The sequence below is a fragment of the Vulpes lagopus genome, chromosome 17, assembly GCF_018345385.1.
Source record: "Vulpes lagopus strain Blue_001 chromosome 17, ASM1834538v1, whole genome shotgun sequence".
NCBI lineage: Eukaryota > Metazoa > Chordata > Mammalia > Carnivora > Canidae > Vulpes > Vulpes lagopus.
Window position 1 is genome coordinate 1,563,968 of NC_054840.1, and position 27,767 is coordinate 1,591,734.

The 27,767-nt window shown below is 52.7% G+C and overlaps 1 protein-coding gene across 12 annotated transcripts in view; it reads left to right on the plus strand.

Annotated features, from left to right (window-relative positions):
- TBL1XR1 (TBL1X receptor 1) overlaps positions 1 to 5,472 on the plus strand; it is a 167,937-nt gene extending 162,465 nt beyond the window's left edge. For all 12 annotated transcript variants that reach the window (XM_041732019.1, XM_041732013.1, XM_041732011.1 and 9 more), the window contains one exon: positions 466 to 5,472. In XM_041732019.1, the coding sequence (XP_041587953.1) occupies positions 466 to 492 (27 nt within the window). In that variant the 3' untranslated portion in view covers positions 493 to 5,472. The remainder of the gene's footprint in view (positions 1 to 465) is intronic.
- Positions 5,473 to 27,767: the final 22,295 nt, after the last annotated feature.

Sequence of the window (27,767 nt, forward strand, 5' to 3'; positions counted from 1 at the left end):
TGGGAGACTTGCAGGATGAGGTTGGCCAAGTCTTTATAGAAATACTAGATTTGGCTTCCAAAGCTCTGAAAGCAAAGGGAAAAATGGAGAGGGTATTAGCCGTTAGCTATTTTCTGAAGCAGTAGCTTAATATAATCTGAAGTATCTTTCATTCAGGTCCAGAACATAGGAAGTGCTCTTATTTTGAGTGTATTGTTTCTGGTTTTTAATGAACAGAGAGTAAATCTTCAAAATTTTAGCCGTGGCTCTTTCTCTGTAGTGTTAGCCCATGGTGGCTTCCTCCATCTCTTAGATGATTTTTCTCATTTCTGTTGGTTAAGTGCCCAGTGCCACGATTACTGTTGCTTTACCAGTTTTGTGAACTAGGAAGTAAAAATAGATTTTCAACCGTACCATAGAAACGTTAAACTGAAAACGTACAATGAATTTCTTAACACACTGGTTGATTATTTTAATTTCTTACAGGTTTGTGTATTAGACCTTCGGAAATAGCGCTACTAGTTGGAAGCCATGGACCGACTATGAATGTGTACATAGCCAAAATGACTGTCCCTGACCCATGTACTGCTATAGTCCCACTTGAACCATGGCCAGTCCACTACAGCCAAATCTAAAAGAAATATATACATACAAGTGTATATAAACAAAATTGCACCCTGAAGATGACAGAATTTTGTCACAGCTTGTGAATTCTGTTCACCAAGTGCTGGAATCTAATCTGCTGTGCCCCTAAAATAGCATTTAGAAGTTTTGGATATGAAAAACAGAAGAGAGAAAGAAATATGCGTTATAAAAGCAGCCCATATGTGTACCAGTTTTTGGATACTAATGACAGCCTTGTTTCTCCCCTTTGAATCAGAAGACACCATGGATTATATTCTTTTTTTCCCTTCAGTAGTTGAGCAGTTTGTATGTACAGAGAAAATGGACTTACAAAAACTTGCAGCAGTAGTTTGTTCTTGCTTTTAAACTTTGTTTTTGGTTTAGTTTATGGATGCATGAAGTAAGGGAGTGAATCAGTTTCTTGTTTATATTTTTTTCACCTTTTAAACAAAAAAATTCTTAAAAATATTTTAATGCATTCTTTTGAAGAGATAGATGTTTGGTACATTTTATGGCTCCCAGAGCATATATTCAATTGGTGCATGTTGTGGAAGGGGGAATTGGAAATTGAATGAAAATATATGACTTTTGGTCATGTCAATCTGTAAGACACACAGTAAAAGGATATTATGCTCTGTTTTTTTTTGTTTGTTTGTTTAGTTTTTGTTTTTTGTTTTGTTTTGTTCTTTTTTGGTGATGTGGCTTAAATGCAATAGTTTCTTTTTGGGGACATATTTCTGCCAATTAAAGACTAGAAGGGCACAATTTTTTTTAATACCATAGAGAAGATGCATAAAAAAATCTTCTGATGTTTTGTAGCCATAACTAAATTATGGTTAAAATGTGCACTATTGTGAAAAGGAGCAAAGTAGGTTTGGGGGTTTTTTGTTTGTTTGTTTGTTTGTTTTGCTTTGTTTTTTAAGAGATTAAAATGTTTCTGGATAAGGATTAGCTTCTCAAAGTGTCCATCATTCTGTGTAGAAGCTTAAATATGTAATGTAACCAAACTCCAGTATTAAAAAAAATCTCTCATGTTTTTTTCTTTATACAAAGCAAGATTACGGCATATAACACTGCCATTACATGGCAAAATGTTTGCTACCTTAGTTTAAAAACAATCTTTAAAACAAAAGACTTGCTTCAAGGTGTTTTTAAATAGCAGTGATTCAGAATTTAAAAACAAAAAAGTATAATTGCACTAACCTCCCTGCTGCTCTGATTCTGCATTCGTGGTACTTGTGACTACATTTTTTTTTTTCAAATACAAATAGATTGAAGCTGCTAATATTTTTTTTTTTTTTTTTTTTAGTAATCACTACCATATCATGTCTTTTACTCTGTTTATAATATCAAGTATTTTCTGAAAGATATAGGTATCAGAGCAAACCTCTTATGTTCATGCAGCTAAAAGCTAAAATACACAGAATTCGCAAATGATAGCACGGGGCCGTGTTTATATGTGTGACTAACAGGGTTTGTGATTAATGTAAGTATCCACAGGTGTCAATTTTGAAGAGAATAGTTGTCAAATTTATATCTCAAAGATTTTAATTAAGGAGTTGCTTATTATTAAGCTTAGCAAATTTATAACACTATTTCCGTCACTAATTACTTTGAGGCCTTTACTACTAAAACTTTAACCTATGTTTTAAGTTGAAGTGGAAACCAATTTAACCCAAGTAATGCAGCTTTGATTTTCAGCATCTGTTGTTTTGCTCTTTCTACAAAACAGCACTGATTGAAGCAAGTCTTGGTTTTACTAAGGTAGGATAGCATTTGCTGTTGGTAAAGAGAATAAATACACTTAATTTCACAGTACATTGTTACATGTACCCCAGTTATTGTCAGTGGGGACTATGATACTGTAATAATATTTTTAAAAATTCACATCCAGAGAGGCAGTCATTCATGATGGTTTTGTGCCAGCTGTTTTTAGGGTTTTGGATCACATTATAGATATTTAGAACTATTACCCTGTGACTTATGTAGGAAACCTAATATGCTGAGTATCTGGCACTTGAAATCCTGCTTTTATTGCTAGAGGTCCACATCTGTGGTTGACCTCTGTTGTTGTTTAAAAAAAATAAATAAAAATTTAAAAATCTGTGCAATAATTTTTAAATGTGCTCCCAGGAATAGACACAAATGTTTTGAGTAGATTTAAGCTGCATTTTCCTTTAGTGATGCATCTGTCAATTGCACTGAATTTAAATCTGAAAGTCAGAGGTGATTATTGATAGTACTTTTGTATTTTGATATGGACAATTTATTCATTTACATACAGCTATTGACTTTTTTTTCCCCAGCTGATTAAAAGATAGTCAAGAAGTTCTGCAGTATAGCTGCCAAAGTAGACAGCTACATTTTGATGGTGTTGTCACCTTTTCTTTCTTTTTTTTTTTTCTCTTTAGCTATTTTACGTAAGCATAATAGCCACAATAGGACATATAAAAGATTATAAATACAGAGCTTTATTATCCTGAAGTCTTGGGTCTTTTAAGTATAAACTTTATCGGAAAGGTATCCATTTTGTAGGGTTGGGTTCTTTATGAGCATACAGTTGTTTATTTTTGCTGCTGTTCTCAACATCATCATTGCCTGCTGATGTGCCACGATGCTGCTCCAGTAGACAAAAGTAAGATTGCCTCTAATTTGAGCAGTAACTTGATTGTAGGAGACCAGGTTTCATGCCTGCACAATTCTGTATTTGAGGTCCTTGGCTCATTTTTCCTTCCTTTTTTTCTAAGAACTTACTCCTGAAGATCAACGGATTCCAGTAGATTTCCTACGGTATTCATCGTGTATCGTTGTTGTATAAGCTACTGTAAGAAACTTATGAGGAAAAATAGAAAGGAAAACTTGAATGCATAGAGTACTCGTTGGTTAAAGTAGAATAAAGAGCGAGCAGCTGTCACTCTTAAACTTCATACAGGAAGATCTGTTTTCTTCTCCATGTAGGAAATCCCGTACCTCCTTCTATTTGTTCGATCCCCATTTCTGTCGTTGATCAGATACCATCATTGACTTTCAAATGACTTTTAGAAGTGGCAACTTTTAATTTCTTAATAGATTTTAGAGTATATCGAATTCTGTTTTAATTAATAATTCTCTAGGTAAGTATGTTTTAGGATTAAACACCTTTTACAGATACTGAAAGTGCCTCCTTTTGTGGTGTAAAAAACAAATTATGGTGCAAAAAGTAATTATTAGATTGAATTACATGAAGGTTTTTTGCTTTTTGACATATAAAAATGTCAAGAGAAAGGCCAAAGATTTGTACTTTTTCACTTATAAAGCACTCCTTTTTTCCTTAAACTTCTTTCTGTCAAATTAGATTTAATGAGAGAGTACTATTTTTAAGGAGCTATCTGTTTATGTAGAATGATTTTGTTAAGAGTAATGTAAACTATTATTGCATAGAGGCCTGAAGAGGAGTATGCATTTTTGCTATTTTAAAGGAATCACAAATGACTGTCCTTATGTGAGCAAAAATGTTACATTTTACTAGATAAGCAGAAAAATAAATCTCAAATGCAGTGCCGTTTACTCTTTTCAAAACCGTTTTCATCTTCTTAAGCACATTGTACATTTCTACAAAACCTGCATTTATCCTCACATGCTAAGGGTGGTACTTGCATTTGGTGAATCACTGGTGACTGTTTCCACAGAAATTCTATTTCAGTGGACCAACATTGTGGCATGGCAGCAAATGCCAACATTTTGGGGAATAGCAGCAAATCTACAAGAGACCCTGGTTGGTTTTTTGTTTGTTTGTTTTCGTTTTTCCTTCTGAATCAGCAGGGATGGAAGGAGGAGAGCGTAGGGAAGTTACAAATGACTCCTTCCGGTAGTAGCTCTGAAGTGTCACATTCTATCCATTTTTTTTTTTTTAACATGATTCTAGTTAAGTGTAGAAGAGAGAAAAAAGAGGAAGTGTTCACTTTTTTAATACACTGATTTAGAAATTTGATGTCTTATATCGGTAGTTCTCAAGTATTAATAGCATTCTTTATTTCTGCCTTTACGTTGACAGTGTTGAAGCAGGGTGAATAACTAGGGCATATATATTTTTTTTTTCCTAGTAAGCCGTTTCACGATGTTTTCTTTGGAGTTTCTGCATAAGTTCAAGGAAACATTCTGCATGTTGTATCTAAGTCTGATGTACTTACCCATCTCATTAAAAGCAAACACAGGCTGCGTTTTGTGGCTCTGTGGCCCCTACATACAGAAGCAATTCTCTTCTTTCCTGACTTTGACATTGTAGCTATGATGTTCTGATTTTGATTTTGGCAAATCCTTTGGGTCTAATTCTGTGAGCCTACCTATAGCACTGGATTAAAATGTCTGCATCATTTCTTTAGTTATCCAGTTAACTTTAAAACTGTTGTAAAAGTGTAAACCAGCCCATGACAGTTTTTTGTACCTGTTAAAGAACGTTCTTGTTCAGTTTTCATGATTCTTGTGTAAGGAAGACTGATCTAGATGTTCTCTGCTGTCCTGGACCATGTTAATTACACTCACAATGTACTTTGGTTCCACATCACAATGATTTGTCCCCAATGACCCTTTTATCCTTTCTAGGCACATTTTTGTTGTTGTTGTTGTTGTTGCAGTTTCCCTTTGCATTGTATTGCTTTGACAACTGTAATTTGAATCAGATCTGAAAGAGGTCCAGAATAAAATATATTTTGATATTATGTTGGCTGTGTACATATATGAAACCTTTGATATCTATGTAGTTTGTACAGACTATTTACTAGTCAAGTAAAGAGAGAGGGATGCTATTTCTTGTTTACAATTTCTTGTTTACATTTTAATTGCATTTACTCCTCCGATGTTCTATTGTAGAATAAACTTTTTTTGCTCTGAGTTAGCCTTCATGACATAATAACAAGTCTATTCTCTCCCATACTGGTGTCTAATCAGCCGTAACAACTGCCATCGGAACCCAAACCACTGTTTCCCCCCGAGTGTTTTGTTTTCTAAGATAGATACTTTAAGCCCGTAGATAAAAATTACAAATTTTACTATTTTATTACTTCTCACAGGAGATGAGATTTTTTTAAATGAAGGGATTATTTACTATTTTTATTAAAGAATAATAGAGCATTTAACCAGCTAAGAAGTAACAACCGCTTTTGAGTTATTTTGGAAAATAATACTGTATTTAAAGGACATCGCTTCACATAAACTAAAAGAGACCTCAGATTCATTTGCTTAGTGTGCAAGTTGAGCACAAAACCGCGTGTCTACGTTGCTGAAGATTTTAGGGCAGGATTCTCAACTTCCCTAGTGACATTTTTTTCTTCATATAAACCTCTTCTGATGTAGTAACTTTCTTCCTCAGCCAGTTGCTTGTGTTGCTAACGAACCTTACAATCTTTGAGGACCGCTACCAGGCACCTTCCGGTTTAAATGAATCCCAGCTCTTCAGAGTTACTTAGAGCCTTTTTACAAGAATCGTTGAGCACATTTTGTTTTGTTTTGTTTTGTGTGGGTGTGTGTTTTTTCAAAAAAAAAAAAACCTATTCTTCAGGTCTTCGGCCTTTCCCCTTCATGTCCTTAAGTAGAAACTAACACAGGCATAGACTTGTCATGTTTTATTAAATGATAAGTTTTTGCATTTGCCAGAACTGACAACCTTCCATTTTCCAAGGGTTAACTTTTATTGCATGGCATAGATTAATCATAGTCTGCATCCTACACTTTCAGAAAGTGTGGGACTGCTGAGGATCATGACCCATCTAAGCTTAAGGTAGAACCAAATCAGTTTGAGTAAGTCATAGAAGTGGTTCTTTTTAATCTCCTAGTTCTTCTACTTGGCAGTAGACCGGATTTTTCACCTGTTAGGCACAGTAGCAGGTGAAAGTTTACTATTTCCCCAGTACATTCATTTGCAAAATTCAGTGGAGGAAAAGACACTATGGACAGATGTATGGTGCTTTCCTCTGCTGTACAGAGCTCTGTCAACAATGAAATGTTAACCCTATGCTACTTTTTCTGCATGTTTCTTCTTAAATGTCATATCTCAATGCTTATTTGTCCTAACTTGTAATATTTTTGTATTAAATTTTTTAGGAGTTCCTTGTAATTTCTTTATAATTTAAAATATATTAAACACAAAGTGTTTTAGTAAAGCACAGAAGACCATTATTAATGTTTCGTGGTTGTTGGGTTCGTATGATCACTCATGCAAACGATTCACATTTTAAGACGTAGGACCAGTGGGATGGAATCTACGCAGAAAAAGAGAATTCCCTTTTTTTTTTTTTTTTTTTTTAAGTTAGTATGTTCTACTAGTCCAGTGTCAGGGCGGGCTGCTTCAAAGCGTAGGTTATAGGGCCGCAGGGCAGGACCACGTTAGAGGAGTCCCAGTGTGGAGTGGCCACCCCAGGGAGTCGAAGTCTTGCCTTAAAAACCCAGTCTCGCTGAACTCCTGAACTCCGTCTGAGACGTTGGAAAACCTCCTGTGTCGGAATCTCTCCTGTTTGAATGAAGGGGTTTTGGAAGATCTGCCCGTTGTCCGGCCCCCTTCCCATAGGCCTTTATGACTCCACTTGGGCTACCTCCCTGACGGCGTCCGTGGCGAGGGTTCCGCAGCGCGGGCACCCGAGGGGCCCTTGACCCCAGGAGGGTGCGGGGCAGCTCCCCTGGCGCGGACACCCAGGAGGGCCGGGGCCTCCAGCCAGGCGACCCCGGGACCTGCCCTCGTAGCTGATGCCGTGAGCTTCCAGTGTCCCCGGTTAAGGGGCTGGAGTATTCTGGCGTGTGGAAGGAAGCAGGAAGTCGTGCAAATGTGGGATCGTGTCCACGATAAACCCGGACTACGAGAGAGGTAAGTCGACGTCTCACGTGCATTATCCACGAGTCCCTTAAGACTCTTTAAAATAGAGCGCTTGGCCCCCCTCTGAGCTTCTATGATAGAGCCCTGGGGATGTGTGCGAGGGGACGGGACGGTGGGGGGCGGCTGGGGAGGGAGGGGAGGGGGGGCTGGGGAGGGGGGAAGGGGGAGCCAGGGGCGGGGGCGGGAGCCGGGGAAGGGGGGGGCTGTGCACCCGCTGAGTGTTCTAGGGCGGGTGCTTGTGAACAGTGGGAAAGCCCTAAGCCCGGTGGCCGAGGCCCAGCCCGCCCCTTAATGAGGCCACAGTTAGTATCTTGTCCTCGCAAACGTTTGTGGCTCCAAAAAAAGGGGGCGGCCCAGAAGTGCAGGTGGAGCCCGCGGGACGCCCGCCTGGGCCTGCAGGTAAGGGCCTGCGGGGCGCGGCAGCTGCTGCTGGGGAGGCGGCGGGCGGCTGACGCTCCGGGCCCGCCATCACCTGCTGCCTTTTTTTTCTTTTTAAGATTTTATTTATTAGAGACCCAGGGCGCGAGGCAGGGACGCAGGCAGAGCAGCAGGCCCTGCGGGGAGCCACCGCGGACTCGACCCCGGGTCACGGCCTGGGCCCGGCGCCCTCCACCCCCCTGTGCCCTAACCCAGGCTTCCCCTAAGGGAGCCCTCGCGAGGGTGTAAGCGAGCGTGTGAGCGGAGACTCCTTGGGAAGCGTCACTCGCGGAGTCACTGGGCGTGCGCCCCGAGAACGAGGGTGACCCCGACCAGGAGACCATGGGGGCGTTCCCAGAGCACTAGGCCGCTGTCCCGGCAGAGGAAGGAGCGGCTGTGGGGGGACGCACAGGCCCAACCACAGACCGCGGGGACCCGCCGGAGGGGCGTCCGCTGCCCAGCGGCTGCCAGCCGAGTCCTAGGCCGCAGGCGGCAGCCCAGCTCGCCGCCCTCCTCTGGAACTTCCTGGGATGCCGTTTTTATACACTTCACCCTCTCGAGTCTCGGGGTCCCCTTCAGCTGTCTTCACGCGTACGTGACGGTGGGACATCTGGGCGTGTCCCGCGGCGTGTCCACCGCTGGCCTAGGGGCGCGAGCAAGGAGAGGCCCCGGGTCCCGCCGGGCCGGGCAGTGGGTCGAGAAGCGCCTGAGCTCGCCGTTGCCCAAGCTCGTGTGTTGGGGGGGGCAGTAGGCAACCGTGGGAGCGCGGGTGCCCCAGCAGGTGCCCACACGGCTCCTAGTGCCCCGTCTCCGGGTCGCTGGCTGCGGGTTCGTGCCCCGCCTGCGAACTTGCTGCAAGTCCCCGCGGGTTCCGGCCAGGCCTGGTGCATCAGCCCCCACCTGACGGGGTCCCCAGGTGCACCCCGCGGGAGAGCTGGCGAACGGGTGGGTCCGTGCCACCTCCCCTCCCCACCCTGCTGGTCCCCGAGCGCCCGGGACGCGGGAAGGACGGTCCCTGTGAGGTGCTGACACGGCCCCGGGTCGGGCGGAGCTCAGGGGCTCCCGCGTGATGGGCCACGGCCCGGCTCAGGCTGCACGGCCCGTCCAGGGGCAGCACTGGCCACGCAGCACTGTCCGCACCCGCTCCGGAGGGCCCAGGCCGTGCAGGGCGACCCGGGGACCCCGCGGGGCACCACGCTCCCCGACCTGGTGTCCTGGGCCCGGGTGCGAAGGACGCGCAGGTGCGGCTCCCCCAGGGCTGGCCCGCCGGTGGCGGGGCCCGGGGCGCGCGGTTCTGCCTCCAGGCCGGGCTCCCGCGGCTGCACCCCCAGGATGCTGCGCCCTCGCGGCTCCTTCGCTCCTCACAACGCCCCCCAACCCCGGGCCCCGGGAGCTCGGGCGCCCCTCAGCCCTCCCCCTGCGTCAGGAAGGCCTGCCCTGCCCTGCCCTGCCGCGGTCGTGGAGCGACGCTCGGGGCCCAGCCCAGGTGCGCAGCTTTCCAGGGGCTCCGGTGGGTGGAGGGGACACGGGTGCCCGGGGGTGGGGGTGCAGCCGGGAGGGTGGGCGCTCGCAGGATGCGTGTGCCGGGCAGCTGGGGGCATCCTACGGGGCAGCTCAGGCCCCAAGGCCGGGGCAGCTGTGGGCGGCTGGGGGGTGGGGGCTCTGGGCAGGGGGCAGCTGGGGGGGCTCTGGGCAGGGGCCAGCTCCCCGCCGTGACACAACCGCTCACGTCCCAGGCGGCGGGGCCCTGAGGCCCCAGGGGCAAGTGGGGGACCCCACAGAGCAGCTGGGACTCCAGGGCCCAGAGCCTGGGCCCCACATCGCCGCGTCCTCTGCGGGAAACAGGCCCACGGGGCACCACGGCCCCTGCCTGGGGCGCCCCCTTCCCTGTCGGTTCCCGTGAGCCCATCATGCCCGGCGCCTCCGGGAAACAAGCCCCACACCTGCTCTTCACGCACCGCCCTTCTGCCCCCGCCCGCGGGCTCAGGTCCCCCCTGCTCAGGGCCCCCCACCTGCTCGGGGAGGGCACCCCCAGCTGCTCCATGGGCCCCCCACCTGCCCAGGGCCCTCCCTGCCCCGCGGGGTGGGAGAAGGGCCGCGTGGGGCCGGTCACCCTGAGCCCCGCAGGCAGGCACCGGCTCCGGCCCGTCCCGGCCCCCTGGGGCCTGCAGCCGCGCGGGGACATCAGGGGCCCCATCGGGGTGTATGGGAGGCGGTCGGGACTGCACCACAGTTTCCGAAGCGCCGCTCTTGCGAACGTGAACGTGGAAATAGTTCACTGGACAAACTATTACTTACGATTGCGTTGGTTGGGGGCCCCCCTCAACCAGGTCACCGCTTCACGCATGACGCCCGGGGGGCGAGAGGCCACGCGTGACGGCGGCTCCCTCGTGTGCTGGGTCGGCATCTGCTCGCGTCTCGCCCCCCGCCTCTGCGACGTTCCCCTTCCTTTGCGTCCTCAAGAGTTGGAAAAGGCACCGAGGAGCCAGGCTGCGCCACACATCCCCGTCGCGACCTGCTGCCGACGGAACCGCGCCAGGCCGCGCCGCAGTGGGAAGGGCCAGGTTCCGCAGCCCGGCCTCCGTCCGGCCTCCACCTCGAGCTCCCGGCCTCCACCTCGAGCTCCCGGCCTCCGTCCGGCCTCCGTCCGGCCTCCACCTCGAGCTCCCGGCCTCCATCCGGCCTCCATCCGACGCCCTCGTCGATGTCGCGCTCACTCTGCTCCTCGGTGTCGGGTCACACTCGTCTTCGGGACACAGACCTTTCACCCCGTGTCCTCGTCGCCCCCGTGACAGTCTTCGAGCCCCGTAGGGTACTGCCCGGCGCGGGCCGGTGGGAGCCCACGCGACGACGGGGCCTGCTCCCCTGCTGGGCGGCCCCGGGAGTCCTGCCGCCGCCTGGGCCGGGAGCCCGGGCCCACCCGCCGGGCGAGCTCTCCCCACGTCCCCTTGCCCACGTTTCGGGGCGGCCGCTTCAGAGAGGATCGTGCGGCGCTTGTGTCCTGGGCCCTGAGGTCACCGGGTCACGTGGGCTCCGGCGGCCCTTGTCGGCGCCGTCAGGCGACCGCTGGCTTGTACCCGCCCCCGGTGACCGGCTTACTCTCTCCACAACCTTATAAACCAGACCCTCTGGGCGGGGCTGGTCCGCGCGGCGCCGCGTCACTTCATCCGTGCTTGTCCTGTCTGTGGGCCCGCGGCGGCTGTGGCGGGATGTCCTGGCTCCTGGACGGTCGCGCCGCCGCCCGAGCTCCGAGGCCTCCCGCTGCCCCGGACGTCTGGGCCTGGCCGCGGCTGCGCTCGTCCACGTGTGTCGCTCGCCTGGAGCCTCCCAAAGCTCCGGAAGGGGACAGCTATCGACCGTGTCACCTCCTCCGCCCCCGGGAACGACGTCCCCCTGCTCCACATCCCGGCCCGCTCGGCAGGGTCAGTCTTAAAAAAAAAATTGTCTTTTGAATCATTTTAGATTTACAGAAGAGTCCCCAGGACAGTCGTTGAGTCCAGGAGCTCGGGGGACGGCATGCGGGCCGCTGGGGCCTGTGGCCGACGTCCCCGGGACAGGACGCTCGCTCTACGCAGCGGAACCGAGGACCAACGTCTTCATCCCACTGAGCGAAACTGCGGCTTAGTTAGGTGCCCCGGCTGCCCCAGCAGCGTCCTCTCTCGGCGTCGGCGGCCACAGCCTCCTCCGACCCGGGCCTGTGCCCCCAGTGTCCCCGCTGCCCGCCGTGTCCGAGGAAGTTCGTAGACGCTGCCTGTCGAGTGGGGTTGGCTGCCCGTTTGCTCAGGGCCGAGGGCGTCGCGGGCCCGGGGGCGACAGGGTGAGGCCTGGCCCCCTGGGAGTGGCAGCGTCCCCGGGCGCCGCGGCACGATCCGAGGGGACACGAGCTTCGATCATCGGGGCACTTCCCGTCGTCGTGTCCCGCTCTCTAGAAGTGACTCGCTGAACCCGGGGAATCGCGCTCGGGGGAGAAGAGCGGCCCTCGGTGGGGGAGGACCCCCAGGCACCCCGGGGCAGGCCGGAGCCGGCGGCGGAGTGGCCCCCGTGAGGCTGGCGAGCGCGAGCGCCCGGTTTCTCCGAGGGCGGCCTCCCCGCGGCTGCTGGCGGGTCCGGGTGCTCCTCCGGGCCCCTCGCCCCGTCGCATTCGTTATTTGGAATTCTGCAGGGAGGCCTGTCCCTCCTCTCGTGTCGTGTTTATCTGACGACTCGTCCTTTGTACCACGAGGTGCGCACTTCGGGGACCCCTTGGCACCACCTCGCTGCTGAGCGCGGGGACCAGCGCAGGGCCTACGCCCACCGAGAGGGCTTCCTGCAGAAGTCAGCGCAGCCATCACACCCACACTCGTTTATTTTACTTCACTCACTTGCTTTTTGTTTTTTTCGTTTTGTTTTGTCGGGAGGCTGAGCGGCAGGGAGGGAGGCGCCAAGCAGACGCCCCCGGCCGAGCGCACAGCAGCCGCCGCTCCAGCCCAGGGCCTGGGGCCCGACCCGAGCGAGCGGAAAGCAGAAGGGGCCGCTGCCCCACCCGGGCGCCCCGGTCACCAAGGGGGACAGGAGGGCGGGCAGGGGGCGGAGCCGGTCACCCTGGGTCAGGCCCACAGCACCGGGCGCCCCCGCAGAGGCAGTGGGTCCGGGGGGACTGCGGGGCAGGGGCCTTGGCCCAACCTGGGGGTGACCCCCGTGGGGGGACCGTGGTCCACATCCCCTCGGGCGGCCGAGCCCCCGCCCAGGCCACAGGGTCGGCCTAGACGAGTGCCCAGGCCCCCGGGAGACAAGGTGCTTTCTCAGGCCTCGGAGGTGACGCCCCAGGAGCTGGAGCCAAGCTCTGTCTTCGGCCAGACCGGCCCTTCCTGGCGTCAACCTGCAGGTGTCCACCGGGATCCTCAGGTCACGATCCGATGCGTCGTCACCTGGTGGCTCCTTAGGGCGCGGGGATCCCCGCTTCGCCGCTGTGCCCTTCAGCACGTCTTAGCCTTTTTAACCAACCAGCAGCCCCACCTTGCTGCTCGCTGACCCTTCGAGGCTCTCCGAGTGTCTCTGGCATTTTCTCCGCTCAGCTGTAGGGAAAGCCGCGTCTTCCAAGAGCTGTTCCCTTTGGAGGATGGCGCTTAGAAAACAGGGTCTAGGCCTGGGGCGCTTTACGGGCTGGGCGCCCACCGCGGGGAGGGGTGTCGGCCCACGGACGCGCAGCCTCCCCCTACCTGGGTGTCTGGCTAGGGGGGCCTGGAGCACGCTGCTGGGGCCCCAATCCCGCACGGCCAGCCCCCTAACCTGTGTCCCCGTGTCAAACGGAAGCAGGTGACGGCCGCCCGGGGCCTCCACTCAGCTCCTTCCCAGTGGGGGCCTGTGCCCGGCGCTGTCCAGAGCTCTTAGTCCCAGGGGGACCCTGGGAGGCCCTGGACGCCCCCCTCCGTGGACACTCGGCGGTGATGGCTCTTGGTCTTAGGCCTCCTTACAGCAACGTCCCCTCTTTATGGGCCACCCCCCCCCCACAGGAAGAGCCCAGGCGGGCAGAACAGCCCCGCACAACAGCAGGTGCAGAGAAGGGTGAGGGCGCGGGGGCCGTGGGGCCGACGGCCCTGTGGGCGGCTGTCCTGGGGGCAGGACCCGGGCCCGAGGTGCCCAGGGAACACGCAGTTTGAGGGTAGACGGAGCATAAGGGCAGCAGCTGCAGGCGGGGAGGAGCCCCGGGCCTGCGCCCACGGTGGGGCTGTGTGAGCCGGCCGGGGGGTGGGGGCTCTGCTGCACCTCGAGAGCCCCCAGGCCCACCCGACGGCCGCCCCGCAGCCCCCGCAGCTCGGGAGAGCTGCTCAACCCCCTTCAGGCCGAGGGGCCACGGGGGCCGTGGGGGTGAGCCCCCCCGACTCCTGGAGTGATGTGATGCCCACGAGCGTAGCGGCCCTGGACTTACTCGTCAGCCCGGTTTCGTCCCGCGCCCGCTGAGCTGCTCTCCAACTTGGGCAGCAAAATTCACCCTTGGCCGTGGAAGGGTCCGCATCTGACAAGCGGCCGCCAAGGGGCCAGAGACACGGTCCCGCACCTTCAGAATGTCCAGGGACGGCCGTGAAGCCGACCCCCGTCACACGCGCACCCCCTGCCCGGGTCCCCGGTTCCCGGCTCTGTACTCCCCCTCCCGGGCGTGGGCTGGAGGAAGCGACCGCCGTGACCCTTGAAGTCCGCCAGCTTTCGAGGTCCAACCTGCAGTGACGCCGCAGCCACTCGGTCGGTGAATCATGACGGCCAACGGCGGCTCCGTCGTACGGGTGCACCGTAGCCTTTTTGTCCCCCAACAGGCGGGGACACTTTGTCCTCAGCTGGGGGGCGTCGTGAACAAAGCTGCTACACTCACGTCTGTGCAGGTTTCCACGTGAACAGACGGAGCGGGAAGGAAAATGGCTCCGCAACAGGCTTGTGCCTTTTTTTTTCTGTCGCGGCCGCAGTTGAATGAGGGTCCTTGTCCCACATCCATCTGTTACTGTCAGCTTCTTAAAAAAAAAAAAAAAAGTTGATTGATTTGAGAGAGCGAGAGATCGTCGGGCAGGGGCAGAGGGAGAGGGGGGAGAGTCCCAAGCAGAGTCCGCGTCGCGGGGGAGCCCAATCCCGGACGGTGACCTGAGCGGGAACCAAGCCCTCCGCCGGCTGAGCCCCCAGGCGCCCGACTGTCGGGCCTCTTACCCGTGCGGTGGGAGCCCGGGTTCCGACCGCATCCCCCCAGGACTCCCGGGATCGTCTTCCCACGTGCTACTGCCCGCCCTACGCCTGCTGCGGCAGTGTCTGTTCAAGGGTTGCCCATTTCCCAATTGAGATGTCTGTGTCTTTTTTAACTGAGTTTTGTTGGTTTTCCATATCACGGATGGGAGTCTTTCATGGGATACTTTGAACATTTTGACAGTGTCTCCCCAAAGCAGAAGTCTTTAATTTTTGATAAAGCCCCATCTGCCATCTCCTCGGCAATCATCCCTTGGTGCCACATCTGGGCGTCACTTGGTGGCCGTCCTACGGGACGTCGCCTCTCCGAGCGGCTTCCCTCGCTTGGGAATGTGTACTTAGGGTTCCTGCACGTCCTCCCGTGGCGTGGAAGCTCACCCGCTTTAGGGCTGAGTGGCCTCCGAGCGCCTTAGGTGCCCCAGTTTCCCCAGTCTTCTCCTGGAAGCCCTCTTGGCTGCCCTCAGGTCTCGGCCATCATTCATAAGCCGCTGTCGATCCCCCGGCAGGTGTCTGCATGGACACAGGTTTTCAGCTCGTGTAGGTAGATACCACAGGGCGCGATCAGCGGAGCGTCCGCGGGAGGAACGTGCTGGTTTTGTAGGGAGCTGCCAAGCTGTCTCGAAGTGGCCCGACGGCCTGAGAAGAGTGAGTCTGCTGTTGGGTGAGGCCGTCAGTAGGCGTCAGCTACGTCCCGCGACCTCAGTCTGCTCATCTCTGGCAGCAGACGCCCCCGACGGCGGCACCGGGCCCATCCACCCCTCGTCTCTCCAGTAGGTTTTGCCTCACGAGGTTTGATGCTCCCTTGTTAGGTGCCTACTGGATGGGGACTGTCACGTCCTCGTGGAGAACGGACCCCTTGGTGATTTTGTGACGCCTTTCGTGATCCCTGGTACCTTTCCCTGCTTTGCAATCCAATCGGCTCCGTCTGAAATGAGCAGAGCGGCCCCCGCCTCCTTTCGGTCACGGCCAGCGCTGTCCCGCCCCCCGTCCGCTTACTTTTCACCTCCGGGTGTGCGTTTTCCGTGCACTTCTGCAGACAACATAGAGTCAGGTCCTACCTCTCGACCCACTCTGACAACCGCCGTCCGTCCCCCCAGCTTTCTCGGGATATTAGTGACAACAGGTGTGGCCTTTTTAGGTGCAGGTGATGTCTTGACATACACGTGCCTTGTGAAACGGTGACCACAGGGAAGCTAATCGTCATACCCGCTGCCTTGCACGTTTCCTTGTCTGACTGCGTGATGAGGACACTTGCGTCTACCCTCTGGGCGCGGTTCCGATGCGGAAGGGGGACCTCGTCACTGTAGTCGCCGGCCTGTACAGTAGGTCTCCAGAGCTTATTCACCTGAAAACGGAAGGTTTGCTCCCTTGACCAGCATATCCCTTCCCCCCACTCCCCAGCCCTTGGTGAACAACGTTCTACTCTATGTTACAATGAGCTACACCTTTTTTTTTTTTTTTTTAGATCCTACATATAAGTGGGATCGTGTAGTCTTTGCCTTTCTGTGACTAACTTATTTCATTTAGCACAGTGTCCTCCCGTTTCATCCAAATTTCTGTCACAAGTGACGGAATCTACTTCTGTTTTTAAGGCTGAAAACTACTCCAGCGTGTGCGTGTCTGTGCGTGATCACGTTTTCCTTATTCGTTCCCTGTCAACATCTAAGTTGTTCCCATGCCTTCACTACTGTGATGATGCCGCCATGAACATGCGGAGCGCGAGTATCTTGTGCAGATGGTGATTTTGTTCCCTCCGCGTGTACAGGCCAAAGTGGAATTGCTAGAGCGCGGGTGGTTCTAGTTTTCATCTCTTGAGAGCCTCCATGCTGTTTCCCGTAACGGCTATTTCACCTTCCATTCCCACCACAGTGTACAAGGGCTCTTCTTCCCCCGTATCCCTGCCCAAGCTTGTGTTTCGACTTTCTGGTGAGAGCTCCACCTCTCCTAACGGGGCGAAGTGATGTCCCATTGTGAGTTTGATTGTCATTTCCCTGATGACATCATGTTGAACATCTTTTCATACACTCATTGCCATTGTACGTCTTCCTTGGAGAAATGTCTATTTAAGTCCTTTACTCATTTTTAAATTGATTTACTTGTTTTTGTTTTTTTTGTTTTTTTTCGGCTAGCCAGTTATAAGAATTTCTTATATGTTTTGGATACCAATATTTCATGATTTGCAAATATTTTCCCCCATTCCATAGGTTATATTTTCATCTTACTTCTTGTTTCATCTGCTGTGTGAAAACTTCTTACTTTGAGTAGTCCCACAATATTCATCTTTGCATGTGTTCCTTATGTAAAATCTCTGTCTTTTAAGTGGTGTATTTAGATCATTAACATTTAAAGTGATTACTATCTACCATATTCATTACCATTTTCTATTTGTTGCCCTTTTTTTTTGTTGTTGTTCTTTGTTTTGTCTTCTCCATTTCTGCCTTTTGTGGTTTTTTAGAGATTAATTAATTATGCATTTATTTTAGAGAGAGAGAGACTGAGAGCATGAGTAGGGGGAAGGGCAGAGGATGAGGGAGAGAGATGGCTGAGAGGGGAGCCTGAAGTGGGCCTTGACACAGGCCTGGATCCTAGGACCTGGAGATCTTGGCCTGAGCTGAAACCAAGAGTTGGATGCTTAACTGACTGAGCCACCCAGGCACCCTTGCCTTTTGTGGTTTTAACTGAGCATTTCATATGATTAAATTTTCTTCCTTTTCTTAGCATATTAGTTATACTTCTTTCTTTTACTTTTTTCTTTTTTATCATTTTCAGTGGTTGCCTTAAATCTTGCAGTTTACATTGACAACAAATTCAGGTCCACTGTCTATATAATGCTGTAGTGCTTCACAGGTAGTTTGAATACCTTGTGGAAACAAATGATCCTAATTCCTCCCTCCTATCCTTTATATCATTGCTGTCATTCATTTCACTGATATATGATCAGACACACATGATCATGTATACGTGTCATAGACATATACAATCACATACACACGGAGGATACATTACAGCGTGCAAAATTGAACGTGATGTTGCTGTTCTCATTTTGAACAAACTTACATTAGATCAATTAAAATAAGAAAAATTTATTTTTATTTTACCATCACTTATTCCTTCTCTGATGTTCTTCCTTTCTTTATGTAGGTCTGACTTTTATCATTTTCCTTCTGTCTAAATATCTTTTTTAAAAAATATTTTATTTATTTATTCATGAGAGACACAGAGAGAGAGAGAGGCAGAGACACAGGCAGAGGGAGCCCGACATGGGACTCGATCCTGGGACCCCAGGATCAGGCCCTGAGCTGAAGACAGACGCTCAACCACTGAGTCACCATAAATATCTTCTTTTAACATTTCATGTAAAGCAGGTCTACTGGCAACAAAGACTCTCAAGTTTTGTCTGACAAACTTTTAATTTCAATTTCACTTATGAAGGATTATTTTACTGAGTACAGAATACTAGTTTGGTGGTTTGTTTGTTTGTTTGTTTTTTTTTTCTTTTTCTTTCTCAACAGTTTAAATACTTAGCTCCACTCTCTTCTTGCTTGTATGGCTTCGAGAAGTTGGTTGTAATTTTTGTCTTTGTTCATCTGTAGATAAAGTCTCTATCTCCCCTCTGACTTTTTCAATTTTTTTCTTTTACCTTTATGATTCTGCTGTTTGAAAATGATATATCTTGATATATTTGTTTTGTTTTTTGGTGTCGTTGTTTGAGGGTTTTTGTTTTGTTTTCATTTATTTTGGCATTGATCCTTCCTGGTATTCCCTGAGCTTCCTGGAGAAGGTTTGTTGTATCACGTTAATTTGTAGGGGATCTCAGTTCTTATTGTTCCTGTCTCTTTCCTCTCCTTCTGGTATTTCTATCACACATACATTATACTTTTTGTGGTTGCCCTCGTATATACTGTTTTGGTTATTTTCAGTCTCTGTTCTCTTTGCTTTTTAGTTTTGGTGGTTTCTACTGAGATAGTCTACAGCTCAGAAACCCACGTCCAGTCTACCAATCAGCCTCTCAAAGACATTCTTCATTTCCATTACAGTGTTTTCAATTGCCAGCATTTCTTTTTAGTTCCTTTTTAGAATTTCCATCATCTCTGCTTACGTTGCCCATATATCCCTGCATGCTTCCTTCTTGATCCATTAGAGCCCTTAGCATATTATTAATAATAGTTGTTTTAAAGTCTCAGCCTGATAGTTCCAATAGCCCAGTCATGTCTGATTGTGATGCTCACTCTATCTTCAAATTGTTTCTTGCCTTTTAGTATGCCTTGTAACGTTTTCTTGATAGTCAGACACAATGCACGATGCACTGGGTACAAGGCACTGCTAGAAATAGGCCTTTAGTAATGCAGTGGTTAAGTGTGGGAGGAGAAGCATTTTTAGTTTTAGGATTAGGTCTTGATCTTTCAATGAGCCTGTGCCTTGGACCTGTGACCTTACAAGTGTTTTTCAGTGTTTCTCTTGACCCTTTAGGGTGGGACGGGATGATGAGGGCTGAGCGGAGTGGGGTATTTCCGTTCCTTCAGGTCACTTAGGTTCTGATAATACCCTAGCAGGTTAGGCTCTGGTTAACTAGTTTCTTCTGAGGGCAGGCCTCGTTAAAAAGAACGGGGTGCTCTGTTTCAAAATGGTTCTTTTTCTCCCCCTTCCTCTTTGAGAAGCACAAGGGAATTTTTGTCTGATTTTTACTGTGAGAACCTAGTTGAGCTCTGGTAGATAAAATTCATAAAAGTGTGGGAGCCCCCGTATGACTGGATCTCCCTGGAGTTTTTAACTGTCAGGCTTCTCCTCACTGAGCCTCCAGCGATTCATCAATCACAGTGCAGGTTTTCCTGCCCTGGCACTGGATCCTGTGGCTGTTTACGCTTTTGAGTTTCTGCTTCCATGAACATGACTCCCTTTATGCACGCCGCGTGTTTCTTGATCTTGGAGATAGAGGTTTGCCCTATATCCTCACCTCTGTGATGGATCCAAGAAGAGTTGTTGATTTTTTTTTTTTTTTTTTTTTTTTAGTCTGTTGAGCTTTTTACTTGTTGGGCCAAACAGGAACTTCCAAGTTCCTTACATGTGGGACTGGAAGCTGTTGGGCCTACTTGAGTAACCCAGGAAAATCTCTATTTTAAGGTCAGCTGATAAACAACTTTCTTTCTGCAACCTGAGTTTCTCTTTGACGTAGTGTATCATAGTCACAGGTTCTGAGGATTCGAATGAGGGTATCTTTCATGGTGTCATTATGCTGCCTATCAGACTCCTCTCTCTCTCTCTCTCTCTCTCTTAAACTATTTTAAAGAAAATAAGATGTTGGGGAATACAGGGTTAGAGATCACTCCTCCTCCTACTGTTAAGGAGCTGTTTCTATTGCTGGATAATATTTAGAAAGACTGAGCTATGCCCACACATCCTTTCACCCAGCAGGTGGCTAACTTTGGGTCCATTCGCTCAGGGAAGGCATATGGCACGTAACAGAAATAGTCTCCAAGTCTTTCTGAATTGTGTTACTCAAACACTCAAGTCCTTAGGATAAAGTCCAGGTTTCAACCATAGTAAGAAAGTTACAAAGAACCATGAAGGGAGAGGGATTTTTTTTTCTAACCCCCCCGGCCCCCCATTAGTGGCAAGGAGCTAGGGAGCACAAGGAGAGAGAGACAGACAGACTGAGACAGAGAGAGAGAAGGGAAGGAAAGGCTGGTGGGTTGCAAGAGCGGAGAAGACCCATCTTCTGCTTCTAGACGATACCACCATGAGTTCCACAAAATTCAGAGGGAAATAGTTCTAGGTCTAGGCAAGTGGAACCTGAGCAGCCAAGGAAAAGATTTCCATGTTCCAGGAAGAACTGAGACCCAGCAGAGCATCCCCATTTCTAAAGGGGCCATAAAATCGCAAAAAAAAAAAAAAAAAAGCACTAATGTCTTGCACCAATAAAGGACTATCTGAAAAGCGCCCCCGTCCCTTCCTTTGGTGAACCAGGGGGCGCTAAGACCGTGGTGCTTCCCAGGGAAGAAGGGCGGTGGGAACTTCATGAAGTCTGAGGGTATTTTTCCCTCTGACCTTGTGGAATGGGGAAGACCACAGTGTGACTCCGAGTCAGAAATTAAGTTTTATTAAAGAACAAACAAAGAACATTGTGTTTCTTTAACACTTTGTTGAACGGCATTCAGTGCCTGGCGCTTTGCGGAGGATTTACCCGAAAGTCCTTGCACAAAGTCAGCGGCTTCCTGCCCAGCTGCACCGAGGAGAGGAAGAGGAAGAGCTGGTTTTTAGGTCCATCTCTCAGCAATCCTGTGGCAGACGAAACTTACCTCAAAGTCTTCAACTGTGAAATAAAAGTCCCAGTGTGAGTCGTACCCTGTTAATCAGTTGGTTTGGGCACATTTCGGTCAACAGCGATAGAAAGATTCAGTGAAATTTTAATCCCAACCTGCTTGAAATACTTTCCCTCTAAAGTCTATACCATAACCTGATGACGTTTTTTTTTAACAAATTCCTTGCGTGCCTTTAAAGGGAATTTTCCAAAATTGCTTCTTGACGGGTAATGACCGTATTTTAGACATTAGATAATTTCATGCATTTTTTTTTTTCTAAAAAGGTAAGCACTGCCATAACCTCAGAGCCTTTGTCTTTCCCGGACAAATAACCGTATTGAACACCCGTGGGGTGTGTCACAACACACCTGCGCCTGAAATGATGTTGCTTCGGTTTTCAACGCCGTGTTCCAAAATGAAATTAGGGTCCTTTAGAGGGAAGGTTATTTCCCGAATTCTCGAGTCCAACTGAAAGAAAATAGAAAACGTGTCAGTCGGTCTGAACGGAACGACTGGAGAATTCCTGCGTGACCGTGACCGTGACTGTCACTCTGTGCTAAGGCAGGAGCCCTTGGAGACCGGGACATCTGAACGCAGCGTGTGCTGCCGCTTCGTGACAACTGCCAACCCCGCCGTGAGAGGGCCGCGCAGCGCCCAGGCTCCTCCCGGGACGGACCATGCCCTTCGGCCTCTGTGCCCGGAACCCACCGTGGAAGTGTCTTGAACGGGTGACGCCCAAGTAACCGGCTGCCCGAGTGACTCGGGCTGGGTGACCTCATGTCACGTCCAGGACGGGGCCTGGTGCATGGATGCACCTAAAGACTTTAGGGTGAAGGAAGGAAGGAACAAATAATAAACGAATACACAGATAAGTGTGGCAACTCGTGACTAGCCAGTAAGGTCTGCCGACACCCGTCCCGTGGGGCCTTGGGTGCCGCCAGCCCCCCACCGGGGTACCGCTCGCTGGCCGAGTGGCAGAGAGGAGGGGCCTCTGGGGTCAGGGAGCCCAGCCTTACGCATTTCACCCAACGTCTCCGAAACCGCCCCCCTCTGTGGCAGGAGCACAGTGAAACGTAGCCGGGTTTCTCTGGAACGAACCAAGATCACACGAGGTTGTGACACACCCCACGGGTGTTCAATACGGTTATTTGTCCGGGAAAGACACAGGCTCTGAGGTTATGGCAGTGCTTACCTTCTTAGAAAAAAAAAGAATGCATGAAAGTATCTAATGGTTTTGTTCTTAAAACTGACATTTACTTACTTTGGATCAGCTGATTTATTTACTGGGTTTCACTTTCTGGGGTTCCTGTTTATGCAAATTAAGTAGAATAATGTGCGCCTGTAAGTCCAAACTGTGCTATTACCAGTTTCCCTTTCTTACCCTTACGTATCACTTCTTGAAAGTCATTTAGCTAACTTCTTAAAAACTCCAATAACTGGGAAAAAATGAATCACGGTTATCATCAAGATAGGGCTGACCTAAGTGCTTATGGGCCTTCAAACTAGTTTCCATTAGTAGCTTCTCGGTGTATTCACTAAGACGACGAGAAGAGTAAATTACAAAATAATGGCAATACATTAAGGGTGGCATTAAAAATACATTTTGCATAAATATTTTGGGATTATGAACCTAAATGAAACCTCAAAATCGTGAGTTCAAAGACCTAAGAAGAGGGGCGCCTGGGTGGCTCCGTCGGTTGAGCATCCAACTCTTGATTTCAGCTCAGGTCGTGATCTCGGGTCGTGAGATGAGCCCCTTGAGGAGCTCCAGGCTCGGCGGGTTCTGCTTGGGGGTCTCCTCCTCCCTCTCCCTGCTCCCCTCCCCCCGTGTGTGCGTATGTGTCCTCACACGCATGTGCCTGCTCGCTCGCTCTCTCTCTCTCTCTCTCTCCCTCAAGTAAATAATCAAGTCTAAAAAACCAAAGAACCTAACAAGAGTTAATGTCAAGAAACGTGAAGCATTTTGACGAGCAGGTTAAGATGATGGGTCACGTTCTAATGATCCGGGACAAAGATTTCAGAACCAGGAGAGCACACAGAGACCATCTCTAAATCTAACTGCTCGCGTGTTACTTGTTTCTTTTGTTTTGCTTTTTAATAGTTGGAGAGCCTGGGCCCAAGGGGTCAAGTGAAGGAGATCCCAAGTTTCACAGGTGAAAGTGGATGAATATTTAACACGTTAGTAAACATTGAGGCAGTTGTACAGGACAAAACACGGACTCCAGAGAGCAGGGACTGGACCCCGTGGCCCCGTGGCACATGTACTAGCGTTTGGCTACTTCACAAGCTGGACCAGTCGGAAAGACACACGCACCGGTACTGGGTCCTCGTTACGATTTTCTCCAAATAATTATCACTGGAAACGGGGTCGTGTTGTGGAAATCCGGCTCCGAAAGGCATAACTTGAATAACGTCAGGCAAATCTTTGTGGTCTTTAAAATTCTGGTGTGTTTTATTTTCTTATTTTCTAATTTTTTTAAAGATTTTATTTATTTATTCATGAGAGACACACAGAGAGAGGCAGAGACACAGGCAGAGGGAGAAGCAGGCTCCATGTGGGGAGCCCGATGTGGGACTCGATCCCAGGACCTGGGGTCACGACCTGGGCCGAAGGCAGATGCTCCACCACTGAGCCCCCCAGGTGTCCCTGTGTTTTATTTTGTAGAGTGGAAATAATGTGTATTACCTACTGGGTGATCGCGAGGCGTATGCACAATTATTTAGAAAAGAATAACTTAAGCCCAAAATGTAATTTTTCCACCGATAGCCCTGAACTTACCAGGGGCTCCAGCGTTGGGCCACGCAGCTCACGCCGGGGTGCCTGTGGCTGTGAGGGTCTCCATGTGTGGCCTTGAGACGGGTCCAGGTGGCCGTGGCGGTGGTGCCGCTGTCTGAGGTCCCCTGCCCACCCCCTGCAGATGCCCACTGCTGGGCGCCGCTGGCATTTTCTCTTCAGCGGCCGCAAGGTGGAGGTCAGTCTCGACTCCGTGACAATCAGGAAGATCTCCTTTAAGGACAGATACCGATTCTGATACTTCAGGAGCAATAAACTGAAAATATTTTAGGTTCTCCTTTTCACTTGAGGGGTTCTCAAGGGGGGGGCTACCATCCTGCTATAGGGGATGAGGTAGGGGCCGTCACCGCGGCTGGGTGATGCTCTGAGTCTAGGGACAAGGGACGCCCGACATCTCGCAGCAGGCCAGCAAGTCCCACCCAGGGAGCGTGTGTGGCACGTCTGTCCCTAGAGAAGGCTGTGGGCACTGCCCCCCACCTAGGCAAGGCCGCAGGGACCGCCCGGATCTAAGGCCCAGGGCTTCTCAGGGCCCTCTGCCCCGGGGACAGGGTGCTTCGGGCCACAGGGCACTTCTGTGCCGGCACCTGGGTCACACCTGGGGTGTGAGATGCCGGCTCCGTGGCTGGGTGCCCCTCCGCCTCCACACCCCCGCCTGCCCGCGTGAGGACGCCCGTGGGGCAGCTGTTCCGGGAGAGCTGCGGAGACCCCACCACGCCTCCGCCGGGGCCTCTGGGCTGCCTGCCGGGACACTGAGACCCGGTGGCCGTCGTGGGGCCGGGCAGGGGCAGGCCCGGTGCTGGGCGCGGTGCACCGGCAGGCAGGGCGGCCACGGGAGCAGAGCGCCTGGAGACCCCCTCCCGGGTGCCAGCGAGGCTGCAGCGCAGGGCAGGGAGGTGCCCACCCGCGGGCAGGGGCGGGGGCGGGGCTGGGGGTGCACATGCCCAGCGGGTCCAGGACCGGCCGTGTTGCTCACACCTGTGGCACCTGCAGCCCAGTCCGGGCAGGGTCCTGGAGTCCGCCCCGGCAGGTGCTCCCGGAGCCACAGAATCGGGGCCACCGTCCCTCCAATGGCTGCGCTTGTCCGGGCATCCGGACATCCACGGCGTCCCCCCTTCTCACCCTGGGCCCCGGCCGCGGGACTTCCGTCCTCTGATCTCAGGGCTCGGCTCGGCCTTGGGCCTGACTCACCTCCCCGCCCGTCTCCACCCAGCTTCCGCCGTGGCGGGTCCTCAGGACACGTGTCACCTCATTTTCTCAGGGAAGTCACACCTCTCTGGTGTCCTTCCATGTTTTCTTATTGTCCCGATTCATCGGCTACTGGACTGATGACCGCTTGGCCTTCGTTACGGGGGGAGAAGGACCATCAGCCCCAACTCAGGTACGCATAGGACTTTACTTCCAATCACTTAATTTCGTATCGGACGTCGAGCTCCAGCTCCCCGAAGCTGGAGGAAGTTTCACGTCGGAACTGTCCAGCCCGTGTCTCCACCTGCGCACCAGGGTGAAGCTAGTTCTGGGATCCCGATCACGAGGAGGGGTGGGCGGGAGGAGGCGGCCGGCCGGGTGGTCCTCGATACTGGGGCTCCCAGGTTGTCCTTGAGAAGCTTAGTGTCCCCGTGTGCAAGCCCTTCAGGGCCGCTTGTCCCCGGCGGCTGGGCCTTCTCGACGTCGACGTTCCGTGCCTCTGGCTCCCTGCCGGCGGGGCCGGGGGGCAGGCCGGGCGCTGTGCTCCCAGCCCGAAGGGCGTCCTCCCTGTCTCTCGTCCCCGGGAGCGCAGGACAGTCCCCCGCCAGCCTGGAGGGCAGGTCCTCGTCTTGCCTCGATGTTGCTCCAGCGTGGACTTCCCTTCCCGCCGTCCGCTCCGGAGCCCCCCGGGCCTTTTGGAAAACAAAGAATCGTCCCCTGAGCCACTGAGTACACAGCTGGCTCTTGAAAGGTGGAGGAAGAAGGCAACTGACGGTGGGGGACGGGGGTCCCTTAGGGTCCCCAAAGCCCGTCCCGGCCACAGCTGTCTGCCCCCGGCCGCGGAGCCCAGGGACCAGGCCTAGGAAATAGGAGACGAGCACAGCCTGTGCCCGGCAGCGGGGGGTTACCAGTCCCCTTACTGCAGCCCCCCCGGCCCTCGGGACGCCGCTCGGGGCCTCTCAGTGGCCTGCCCCAGACTCAACCGTCGGACCGAGCGTCCGTCCAACGCGGGGACTTAAGGGAGCGTCGGCGGCCAACCCCAAGGGGCGATCCTCCTCGCCGCTCCCCGGGATCAGGCCCTCGTGGGGTTTTCTTTCTTTTTCTTAAGATTTTATTTATTTATTTATGAGAGACAGAGAGAGAGAGAGAGAGAGAGAGAGAGAGAGGCAGAGACCCAGGCAGAGGGAGAAACAGGCTCCATGCAGGGAGCCCAGCGTGGGACTCGAACTCAGGACCCGGGGTCATGCCCTGAGCCGAAGGCGGCGCTAAACCGCTGCGCCCCCCAGGGATCCCCGGGTCTATCTTTCTGTGCAAGAAGCTCCCTGTCGCGGGTCAGGACGCGGAATGGTTTCTACCCGTATTGGGGGAGAGAGTGTGGTTTTCACGGTTTTTCGTCCTATGATTACTTCAGAGCTTTCTAGAAAGGACAAAATCAACAGCAGCGAACACTCACGCATCTGAAAGTGGATCTTTCCTTCCTGGACTACACAGCCTGCGGTCACTGTCCCCTCCACACCGCGGCCCGTGAAGGCCCCGTGGTCTCCTAAGGGGGGGCACGTGCTTCCCAGGCCCCGTCCCCCCGGGCTCCCTGCGGGGGCACCTCACCGGCCCCGGGTCCGGGGAGCCTGACGACAAGCTGCCGCCTGGGAGAAGCAGGAAGACGGTCCGGGTGGAGGTCGTGCGGTGACAACAGCCCGTGGCATCCGGGGACCGACCCCGACCGGGCACAGGTTGGCAGGGCCTGCGACGGCGACGACGAGGACAGCTTCAGGCCGAGGGCCGAGGCGGCGCCAGGCGTCCTGGTGAAAGTGGGCTGCGAGCTGGGCTGTCGGGCAAGCTCGGGTGGAGCTCAGTGGGGTTCCTTTTGCCCTAAGCTCAGCTCGCCAACGTGTCCTATAGCAGCCCGTGCTCCGCCGCGGCCCCCGAGCCCAGGGGAACCCGCAACCCCGCGCCCCGGCCGCCCGGTGGTGGGCGCGACGGGCATGTAGAGCCGTGGTGCAAGCCCAAGGTGCCCTTGGCCCGGGTGCAGGGGCTGCTCCTGGTGCCCGAGGACCCAGCCTCCTGGCTCGTCGCCTCCCGAAGGCCCTACTGCAGCTGCCGTCACGGGACGGACTCCCTCAGCTCCTGCGTTCAGGGGCACAGGCGGCGTCAGGCACCCGCTTGCACCCGCTTGCACGGAGAACACTAACCCGGCGTTGGCCTTGCGCCCCTGGCCTGGGACCAGCGTTCTGGGCACGGCACGGCTTGCGGCTGGCCCCAGACCCCCCAGGCGGGCCCAGGTGACGCCGAGGCCACCCCGGCTCCCTTGGAATCCCCGCTCCAGAGCGACCACCGGCCGGGGCCCCACGCGGTCCCCCAGCGCGCCCCGGCCTGCCTCCTGAGCCCCGAACGTCGCCGTCCAGGACCCAACCACGTGGGATGGAATGAAGGTCTCGAAAGGGCGGGATTATCAGGAGCGTGTAGGTGAGTGCAAAGAGCCGTCACTCACGTCCCCACAAGGAGGGGACAGCAGAGGGGACAGCGCTGGACGGGGAAGGATGGGACGGTGTGATGTGGCCATGAGCCCACGGTGGAGGCCGTGGCCCGAGGTGGAGGCCGCAGCCCGGGGCAGGTCGAGGGAGGGCGGGCTCCTCTCCCGGAGCGTCCGCGGGGACGGGCTTTGCTGCCCCCCTGCCACCAGCCTGGTGACGCCGACTCCGCCTCCGAGACCCCGAGCCCGGGAGAGCGAGCCGCAGGTGCTTCGCCCCCCGGGCTGTGGCGGCTCGTCCCCGCGCCGTGGGCCGTGCAGCCCTTGGTCGGGGGCCCCGGGAGCCGGTCGGGGCTGGGCCCCTGCGTGGCGGCGGCAGAGGGGCCTCCCGCGGGGACACGGGCCGGCTCAGCGCCAGCCGACAGGCCAGGCCGCGGGCAGCTGACCACCTCC